The following is a 10,463-nucleotide window of genomic DNA, read 5'->3' as shown; positions in this document are numbered from 1 at the left end:
GCGTACATCGACGTTTATCACCATCTGCAAAGTTTAGAACCTTGCAGCTAGTTCGAATCTTATGTTTGGCGAGATATTTATTTGTCGAAGTCAACTTTGTGCACTAGGGGTCTCTTCGGTGTCCGAACACCCCCGTGTGTATATTACCCTTGACAATTAACCGAAATGACGTTTAAAGCAATTTAGCAAATAAAACTCATGTTCTTCTGTTTTTACAGGTGATCACATGTTCGACACGACCAACATGGACACCTACAAGGGCATCAAGGGCGACCACCGCGTCAAGCCCATCCTCCAGAAGGCAACGACCCCTCAGGGCAAGCGGGACAAGTTCCACAGTGACACACAGTCCAAACGAGACTTCCCTGGATATGCGGGCAGACAACCCATGCCCCCCAAAGCCGCCGAGCCTGCCCCCACCACCATCGACCTCAAGTTTGACAACAAGTCAGTGTGTTCATTTCAAGGGAGATAATGTTCATGCAAAGTTAAGGGTAAATATAGTATTGACAAAGCATGACGTTACGTTCACACATATCAATCAATCTATCAATATGAGGCTTATATCGCGCGTGTTCCGTGGGTACAGTTCTAAGCGCAGGGATTTTTTAAATTTTTTAATTTTTTTTATGCAATTTATATCGCGCACATATTCAAGGCGCAGGGATTTATTTATGCCGTGTGAGATGGAATTTTTTTACACAATACATCACGCATTCACATCGGCCAGCAGATCGCAGCCATTTCGGCGCATATCCTACTTTTCACGGCCTATTATTCCAAGTCACACGGGTATTTTGGTGGACATTTTTATCTATGCCTATACAATTTTGCCAGGAAATACACTTTTGTCAATCGTGGGATCTTTAACGTGCAACACCCCAATGTAGTGTACACGAAGGGACCTCGGTTTTTCGTCTCATCCGAAAGACTAAGCACTTGAACCCACCATCTAGGTTAGGAAAGTGGGGAGAAAATTGCTAACGCCCTGCATGACCCAGGGTCGAACTCGCAACCTCTCGCTTCCGAGCGCAAGTGCGTTACCACTCGGCCACCCAGCCCTGTCTGTGAACGTAACGTAACATTTTGGCAATAAGTAAACGTTCCTAAAACATACCTTTCTTGTGTTTTGATTCTGAACGTTGGCAGTCTGTTTGCTTTTGGATTCCATTTCAATACATTCATTTTGATGGTCAATGAAGTCTTGTCATTGGTATTGTTTTTGTTACTTATTAGACGCAGCTTCAGCACGGAGAATCGCACGACGTTCAAGGGACATAATGTGGTGGAGCACCCCGCCCCAAGGCTTTGCAAGGTCGTTGAAGGCGAGTTCGCTCCCCCTTCTGTCAAATTTGAGACGGAGACATCTCAGAAGGTATGTAGCGTAACTGTGGGCACGGCGTTGGGGGGTGGGGGGGGGGGGGGCATTACAGGGGTTTCGGACCCCCCCCTGGCTGTCAAAAAAAAAGAAAGATTCTGTTTATGAAAAAAATAAATTCAAGGATAAGCCACAAATTGTTTATTGAATAGCTAAAATTCCTCAGCTTCTTAACCTGGACCCCAGGCTGTAAACACACCCCCCCCCCCCTGGCTTAATTGCTCCGCCCCTGAGGGACCTCTAAAATGAGCAGGGATACAGGTTGGGCGGGGAGGCGGTGTGGGGGGGGGGGGGGGGGGAGGATGGATGTGATGATACTGAGTGTAGCACGACGGGCGCAGTGGCCTAGTGGGTAAGACATCGGGCTCCTAATCGGAAGGTCGTGAGTTCAAATCCCGGCCGTGGCCGCCTGGTGGAATAAGGGTGGAGATTTTCTGATCTCCCAGGTCAACATATGTGCAGACCCGCTAGTGCCTTAATTAGGCCTATCCCCCTTCATGTGTACGCACAAGACCAAGTGCGCACGGAAAAGATCCTGTAGTCCATGTCAGAGTTCGGTGGGGTATAGAAACACAAAAATACACAGCATGCTTCCCCCGAAAGCGACGTATGGCTGCCTAAATGGCAGGGTAAACACGGCCATGGGAGTTTCAGCCCATGAACGAAACAAAACAAACTGAGTGTAGCATTTGAAAGGGCTCTTTGTGGGTCTCTCCTTGAGAAAAAAGGTACATTTGCCGAGTAAGGAGGGGGGGGGCTGCTTCTGGAACACAGTCCCCCGCCCCTAAAATTCAGGCCAGGTGGGGTCTCTCTTAGTTATTGCAACTGAAGCAATTATCTATAAGCTGTGCTATTTTGGACCTATCTCGAATGAGTGATTTTGCTGTCAGAACAAAGACGTTATTACAGCTGTAATTCGCTAGTGGTGTCAGTGGAACCTTAGCCTCATAGACCGTAAAGGGCCCGGTTGACCATGTAAATAGAGGTTGCCGTCAAAAGTCATTACCAGTGAAATGCGTTAAAAGAAAGGCATAATACTGCAATTCACTATCTCTTCTGTCTCTCTGTCTCTCTCTGTCTCTGTCTCTCTCTCTCTCTCTCTCTCTCTCTCTGTCTATCTGTCTTTCTCTCTGTCTCTCTGTCTGTCCGTCTCTCTCTCTCTCTCTCTCTCTCTCTCTCTCTCTCTCTCTCTCTCTCTCTCTCTCTCTCTCTCTCTCTCTCTCTCTCTCTCTCTCTCTCTGTCTCTCTCTCTGTCTCTCTCTCTGTCTATCTGTCTCTCTCTTTGTCTCTCTGTCTCTCTCTGTGTCTCTCTGTCTCTTTCTCTCTGTCTATCCCTCCCTCTCTCTCTGTCTGTCCCTCTCTCTCTCTTTCTTTCCCTCTCAAACTCGAGTTTATTTTATCATTTTAGCCTGTTGTTGATTGCAGAGAGACTTCAGGCCCATAGACGTGTCAGCAGCGACGGTGACAAAGATGGCCATACCACAGAGTATGATGTCGCTGCCGGGAGAGGCCAAGTTTGACGGTCACACCATGAACAGCGAGTTCTTCAGGAACTGGGGGTCTCAGCCACGCGTTAGATACGGCGACTTCCATGAAAACATGCCCCATATTCCTCCCATGGTACGTGTGATGTTTGTGTGTGTGTGTTATGGGTGTGTTTGTGCGGGGATGGGGGATGGGTTGTGTATGTGTTATGGGTGAATGTTTGTGTTTGGGTGTGTGTGTCGGGGGGGGGGGGGGGGCTGTGAGTGTGTGTGTGTGTGTGTGTGTGTGGTGTGTGCGTGCGTGTGTGTGTGTGTGTGTGTGTGCGTGTGCGTGTGCGTGTGTGTATGTGTGTGTGTGTGTGTGTTTGTGTTTGTGTGTGTGTTTATGTGATTTAGTTGTTTATGGAACAACAGCCAACTAAAACCTTATGAAACCGTGAAATGTAGTGTGCGAGTTTACACATCTTTGGAAAACTCGCCCTGATTTCTGGTTGCTCAAATAAGATACTCACAAAGTTCTTCTTGTCGCTTTTCTTCTAAAAATTATCAGGACAACCAACAAACCAACCAAACAAACAAACAAACAAACAGAAGGAGAAGAACTAACAAGGCAAAACTCTTACAATGGTTTCAGCTTGCTTCTCCTATCCCCAATAAATGACGGATGACAAATACGCGCCTATTTGTGACCCTCCACCACGAAATGAGTCGCATGTCACCGTTGCATGATTTTCATATTTGTACATTTTCCTAAAGAGTTTTTTTTTATGCTCTATCTAATGGTGAAACCCGTTTTAGAAAAGAGCGAAAACTGTTTGAGTTATAAGCCTGTGACTAAGGTGACCCTCACACTGTTACCAGACACTCCCCGGACTTATATTAAGCCTAGCGCAGAACCGCGCGAGGTGACATGCGACTCATTTCGTGGTGGAGGGTCACATTTTATCAACACTTGCTCTCTTTTTCTCCAGCAACCCTTCAACGGAGAGAGCATCACCAAGTCGAGCTTCGTGGAGAAGAAGGCCGAGCCTATCGTGAACTACAAGCCGTCAGATCGACCCAGCTCCAAGCCCCACGCCAAGGTGGACTACACCACCAGCTACGCGCACGAATACAAGCAAAAGCAAGCGCGTATGTGCCGTGCTCAGGTCTATCTGATGCAGCAAGAGCTGAAGAAACGGCAACGGGACAAGCAAATCGCTTCTGCTCCGTTGACGAAATCCATTGCCGTCAAGTAGAGGTTGTCATGTGAAATTGTTTTTTTGTGGTTGATGTGTTGTAGGGTTTTTATTGTTGGTGTTTATGTTGTTGGCGATGTTGTTGTTGTTGTTGTTGTTGTTGTTGTTGTTGTTGCTGTCGAGTAGAAGGTGTCATGTGAAATTGTTTTTGTGGTTAATTTGTTGTAAGGGTTATTCGTTGTTGCTGTTGTCTTGTTCTGTTTTGGAAGCTTTGTTCCTCGCCGAACCAATCGCCGTAAATTAGATGGTCACGTGACACTGCTTGGCTAGCCAATCACCATCGTTTATTTCTTTATTTTTTTTCTTCCCCCTACTGATGTCTCAGATTAAATTTTCTCCTCGTCGAACCAACCGCCGTGAAGAAGAAGAAGATCACGTGATATTGTTTGAGCCAATCCGTGTGTTTGTTTGTTTTGTTGTGGTAGCCTTGTTCCACGGTCGATAATCCGAGTTGACTATAAGTTGCTGTTTTTCCGGTCATGCGACTGTATTAAAATTAGCATTTTTTTATGCATTGGGAGGGGGGAGGGGGTTGTTCTTGTCTCACCAAATCAGCAGCGGGCGGAGATGTTTGTTTTGATTAGATGGTGACTCTCGATCATGTGTTTCTGCTAAATTTATTTATTGTAGTACGTAGTAGCCTATGTTTAAGGCTGGAAAATCGCTGTTTTGTGAGAGAGAAAAAAGTGCATGGTAAGACATTATCGGTTCTGGGCGGTCTCGGATAGCTTTAACTGGTGAAGAGACGATGAACAATAATATCCAACCATCTGTTCTGGTCATGTTATTTTTTTGCGTTTTGCTCAATCATTATTACGTGTGTCTGAGTATGTATTTTAGTGTTCCTGTGCCTTATATATATATGTGACCCTCCACCACACAATGAGTCGCTTGTCACCTTTGCATGATTTTTATATTTTTACATTTTCATAAAGGGTTTTTTATGCTCTATCCAGTGGTGAAAACCGTTTTAGAAAAGAGCGAAAACTGTTTGAGTTATAAGCCTGTGACCAAGGTGACCCTCACACTGTTACCAGACACTCCCCGGACTTATATTAAGCCTAGGGCAGAACCGCGCGATGTGATATGCGACTCATTTCGTGGTGGAGGGTCACATATGTGCAGATACCCCTTTTGTTCCGATGTTTTTATCATTTGCTGTTAAGTTTTTTTTCTCCAATATTTATTTGTTAATGTTTGTGTGCCTTATATGTGCAGAGACACCTACTGTTTATTAGCTTTATGCCTTTAGCAATCACTGTAAAATTATGTTTTGTTTCTTCCCGAGAACGAAACCGATACTTTTTATCAAATAACAGCTGCGTAATAATGGAGAGGGGTACGTTTCCAGCATATACAGACTTTGTAATAACTAGGGTAAAAAGGTAATTTTATTTCTGTTAATATTGGGTATATTTTTACGTATGTCTTAAAACATGCATGCAATCATTTTAAAAATGTCATTTTTAACTATCCTGTCAAAATAATGTTCAGCCAAAATGACATGTTCATGTTTGATTTTAGTCGTAGAAAAACATTGTACGAACATTTGTAAATCCCTTAAAATCATGGTTTCTTAAATTGTATGTGCATTATTACTGTGTCTTGTGTCATCCATTTTTGAACAATATTATTTCGTAGACTGCAGCCACGAAAGTCTGTGATATAAGTGTTCCGATTAAACTATGGGTATAGAAGTTTTAATATCAGCCAGGATATTTTTACTGCACCATTGCCCCACGTGACCTTTTCTAATTGTACTAACTAACTTGCAATCTGTAAATATATGCATTCTATCCAAAATAATGTCTTGAGAGGCTGGGTGTAGTGGAGGTGGGGGGTAGGGGGTTGAGTGTTTGGCTCCTGAAGCCCCCCCCTCCCCACCCCCGCCACTAGCTCAGCAAATGTACATTTGTTCTCAAGGAGAAACCCAAATTAACCATTTAAGATGCTAAATGTCAACAGCAGATGCCAGCCCTTGTACCCTTGCCTCATTTTGGAAGCCCCCCGCCCTTCTCTCATACCCTATGTCCAGTACTGTTTTTGAAGTTTCTAGCTTTGTTGATGAGTTTCATTTTAGATGAGAAAAAGTGTTAGCCTTGCAACGGTCGTTCTTGTATGTCCTCTACACAGCCTCATTTTGGACCCCCCCTCCCCCTCATACAGTAAGCCCAGCTCTGTTTTTCTAGTTCCAAACTTTGTTGATGCGATTCTTTTTAGATGAGATAAAGTGTTAGCCTTGCAACGGTCGTTCTTGTATGACCTCTACACAGCCTCATTTTGGACCCCCCCCCCTCATACAGTAAGCCCAGTTCTGTTTTTCTAGTTCCAAACTTTGTTGATGCGATTCTTTTTAGATGAGATAAAGTGTTAGCCTTGCAACCGTCGTTCTTGTATCTACCCTACTGCATGATGCTTGTATACAATGACTGCGTTACTTTATTTATTACTTTGTAAAGATGTGTTTCGGTGCATACAAGTGATTTTGCTTGTGTGAGTCCATACTCTTATGGGACATTGTGTCAGTGTAAGGTTGTGGTGGTCCCTAAAATAGTATTACAAATCCGACATGCATTTAATGTTTTGCCCACGAAATTTCGGATTAAATGTTTTTAAGGATTTTTATAATACCCATATTAAAAATAATTCAGCCGTCTGTATAAGCTTTTCAATTCATTTACATTTATTCCTGTTTTGTCACACACAAAAACAGACACACACATCTACAGACAGATTGACAGAAAGGCACTCATATAGAAACACACGCAGATACACACACGCCGACAGGCAGGCACATACACACGCATACACACACACACACACACACACACACACACACACACACACACACTCACTCACACACACACACACACGCTATCACACACACACACACACACGCTATCTCTCTCACACACACACACACACACACTATCTCACACACACACACACACACACACACACACACACACACACACACACACACACACACACACACACACACACACACAACTATTTTCCTGAAAAGAAAAGCCCCAGGCTGCTGTGATTATCAATCATAAATGTTTGTGTTGTGTTCATATTACACCAATGTAGCCTAAAACTTGTTTGTATTTGCTTTTACCTGAAAAATGTGTCTTCTCTCATTTATGAAGTAGGTTTTATTGTGCATCCAATCTTGCTCAAATCAAAATATTTTACCTTCGATTATATTGTATAGAATATTGCCAAAACCAGTCAAAGTACAGCATTAGTAGAAGTGAAATAAATACAAATAAAACACTTGCAGTTTTGACAATCTATTGAATCAGTGTGTGTGTGTGTGTGTGTGTGTGTGTGTGTGTGTGTGTGTGTCTGTGTCTGTGTGTGTGTGTGTGTGTGTGTTTGTGTGTGTGTGTGTATGTGTGTGTGTGTGTGCGTGCGTGCGTTTGTGCGTGTGAGAGAGAGAGAGAGAGAAAGAGAGAGACAGAGAGACAGACAGAGAGAGAGAGAGATAGGCAGTTAGTCAGGAAGACAGTCAGAATGACAGAGATAGGGTGAGAGAGAGAAAGCTAGAGAGAGAGCGAGAGAGAGAGAAAAAGAGAGAGAGAGATACAGAGAGATACAGAGAGAGAGATACAGAGAGAGGGGGGTTGAAGATAGCCGAAAAATTTCAGCCAAAAGAGCAATTCAAAAAACTACCAATGAACAGAGTGAGTCAAAGACCTTTCTGGAAATTTGCATTATTTTATTTCAACGATAAAAATCATTAACATGCAATGAATCCCAATTATATACTGACATCTTTGTGCATAGCAGACACAATAATGCTATGCACACTGGTGTTTTGGGTGGAAATTTGATATATATAACCGCCACCCCACCCCATGTAATATCCCTGTCCCAGCTTTCCCTCCCCACCTCCCACCCTCATACATTAAAGAACGAAAGATAAAAAGAGGAAAGAAGACGAAGATGAAAAAAACTGATTCCTCCCCCCCCCCCTCCCCGTCTTCAAACAAAAAGGAGCAGGGGAACTGAAAGTAGACCCTCAAAAAGTAAAAAAAAAAAAAAAGAAACAAAAATGAACAAAGAAAATTTAAACCGGGGGGTATAGAAAATTAAAGAAAAGACTAACAGAAAAAGAAAAAGAAAGGGAAATATACCCCAAAAGCCAAAGAGAATAGAAAAAAAAACCACAAATTGATCCACCCACTCCAAAAAAAAAAAAATCACTCTCCCTCTCTACACCAAAACGTGTAAAAAAAAAAAAAAGGAAAGAAAAAAAGAAGCAAAATAACTCCTACCCCTCAAAAAACAAGGAAGAAACCGAGACACGACAAAACCATAAAAAAAACATCCTTCTCCCTTACGACAACGTCGCAGTTTCCCGCTACATAAGTATGCTTATAAATCACAAGGGCAATGTCACGACTTCCTCTCTCTGGCTTTTCTGAGTTCGCCATCACACAATGTCAGTCTGTACTTCACTTTTTTGATTTCCCACTCGTTCTCTAGTGAGAATTGTGACACCGTTCTTTGTCTTCTTCTTTGTCTGTCTTTTCTTTCTTTCTCCTTCTGTCCTGCTGTCTTCTTTCTGTCTCCGTCTTTGCGTCTTCCCCCAAACTTGAGATTATGAACGATGAGCATTTTTCTTTCACCCGACCACCATGCCTGGCTGTAATGGAATGAACACACCTCCCTGAAACAAACAAGAAGAGGGAAGAAATGTTACAAAGTTATTCTTTCCTGTGAAAAGCAACCAGTGTGACTGTCTCTTTGTTCCTTCGGTGTGTCTGTGTGTATTTGTTTGTCTGGTTTTTTTTCCATGTCAGTAAAATAAGCGGAACGAAGTCTCACGACATAAGACGTACAACATCTTCAACCAACCAGCCAATCGTTTATGGAACGAACCCAACCAAAAAAAAAAAAAAAAAAAAGAGAGAGAGAGAGAGAGAGAGAGAGAGAGAGAGAGAGAGAGAGAGACAGAGAGAGAGAGAGAGAGAGAGAGAGAGAGAGAGACACACACACACACAGACACACAGACACACACACACACACACACACACACACACAGATTCACACGCACAGACAGGCAGACCGACCGACACTGAGGCAGGCAGACAGACAGACAAACAGAGTACATATATATGCGTATGCACCTTCGCAATATTACGCATGAACAAACATCCCCCCCTCACTCCCTCCCCCCCCCACACCCTCTGCACTCTCTCCTGACCCCTACCCCACTTCAAGACAAAACATGCCACTTGTTGATTTGTACACGTCAGGTACGTACACGAACATCATCACACTAAAACATCAGCATTCCTCGCTCTAAAAAGAAAACACGGTTTGGGCATTTACTTTCTTTTACTTTTACTTTATTTGGCGTTTAACGTCGTTTTCAACCACGAAGGTTATATCGCGACGGGGAAAGGGGGGGGGGGGGGGAGATGGGATAGAGCCACTTGTTAATTGTTTCTTGTTCACAAAAGCACTAATCAAAAAATTGCTCCAGGGGCTTGCAACGTAGTACAATATATGACCTTACTGGGAGAATGTAAGTTTCCAGTACAAAGGACTTAACATTTCTTACATACTGCTTGACTAAAATCTTTACAAACATTGACTATATTCTATACAAGAAACACTTAACAAGGGTAAAAGGAGAAACAGAATCTGTTAGTCGCCTCTTACGACATGCTGGGGAGCATCGGGTAAATTCTTCCCCCTAACCCGCGGGGAGTCGGATTGGGCATAAGGAGAACACTTTTGTTTCAAGGGCAGCCTAACAACAAGCCCGAAGAAGAGGAGATATTAATTCCTTTGTTTACTTTTTTTCTCTTTTTTCTATCTCTCTTAGTTGTTCATTTTGTTCTTGTGTGTGGGGTGTTCTTTGTCAAGTTCAGTAAAATATGTTGTGCATGTGAATGGGGTAAAATAGTTTACTGGAGGACTGAAATTAAAATAATTATCCAACAAATGTTTGTCAAATGAAACTCTGAACTTGATTTAGGAGTAAGAGGAACAGTTTTACGCTTCACATTCTTGACTAACTGAATAATAATGTCTACCTTTTCCTTTGTCATCCATACTAATATATTTCCCCTTTTTCAACCACTCTGTCTCACTTTTTGAAATTGCAGAACAAGAAGCAATAAAGCAGTAATAACACTTTCTGACACCCACGTGACAAATGGCTTTCAATGCCGTGTGCAAAGAGAAAGCTCTCAGAGTGACGGCCCTTGACGAGACTACACCATTTATCTCCCTTGCCAAAAATGTCAGCTTTTCCTCGCTGGGAAACAGATATGACTGTTATTCTTGACAGCTGAACAGAGGGAAGGGACACGACATTTTGCTAGCAGAGTACTCGGTCTCTTG

The 10,463-nt window shown here is 43.0% G+C and overlaps 2 protein-coding genes across 4 annotated transcripts in view; one reads left to right on the top strand and one right to left on the bottom strand.

The window, feature by feature from the left end:
- Positions 1–5,625, top strand: part of LOC138973383 (stabilizer of axonemal microtubules 1-like) — a 14,148-nt gene extending 8,523 nt beyond the window's left edge. Inside the window, exons 5-8 of the mRNA XM_070346096.1 lie at positions 219–447; positions 1,237–1,375; positions 2,804–2,998; positions 3,834–5,625. Of these exons, the coding sequence (XP_070202197.1) occupies positions 219–447; positions 1,237–1,375; positions 2,804–2,998; positions 3,834–4,100 (830 nt within the window). The 3' untranslated portion in view covers positions 4,101–5,625. The remainder of the gene's footprint in view (positions 1–218; positions 448–1,236; positions 1,376–2,803; positions 2,999–3,833) is intronic.
- A 2,178-nt stretch (positions 5,626–7,803) lies between these two features.
- LOC138973388 (uncharacterized) overlaps positions 7,804–10,463 on the bottom strand; it is a 58,021-nt gene continuing 55,361 nt past the window's right edge. For all 3 annotated transcript variants that reach the window (XM_070346104.1, XM_070346102.1, XM_070346103.1), the window contains exon 11: positions 7,804–8,778. The gene's annotated coding sequence lies outside the window, so the exon portion shown is untranslated. The remainder of the gene's footprint in view (positions 8,779–10,463) is intronic.

The sequence above is a fragment of the Littorina saxatilis genome, linkage group LG8 (genome assembly GCF_037325665.1).
Source record: "Littorina saxatilis isolate snail1 linkage group LG8, US_GU_Lsax_2.0, whole genome shotgun sequence".
Classification (NCBI taxonomy): domain Eukaryota; kingdom Metazoa; phylum Mollusca; class Gastropoda; order Littorinimorpha; family Littorinidae; genus Littorina; species Littorina saxatilis.
This window is presented reverse-complemented; position numbering and strand designations above follow the sequence as displayed.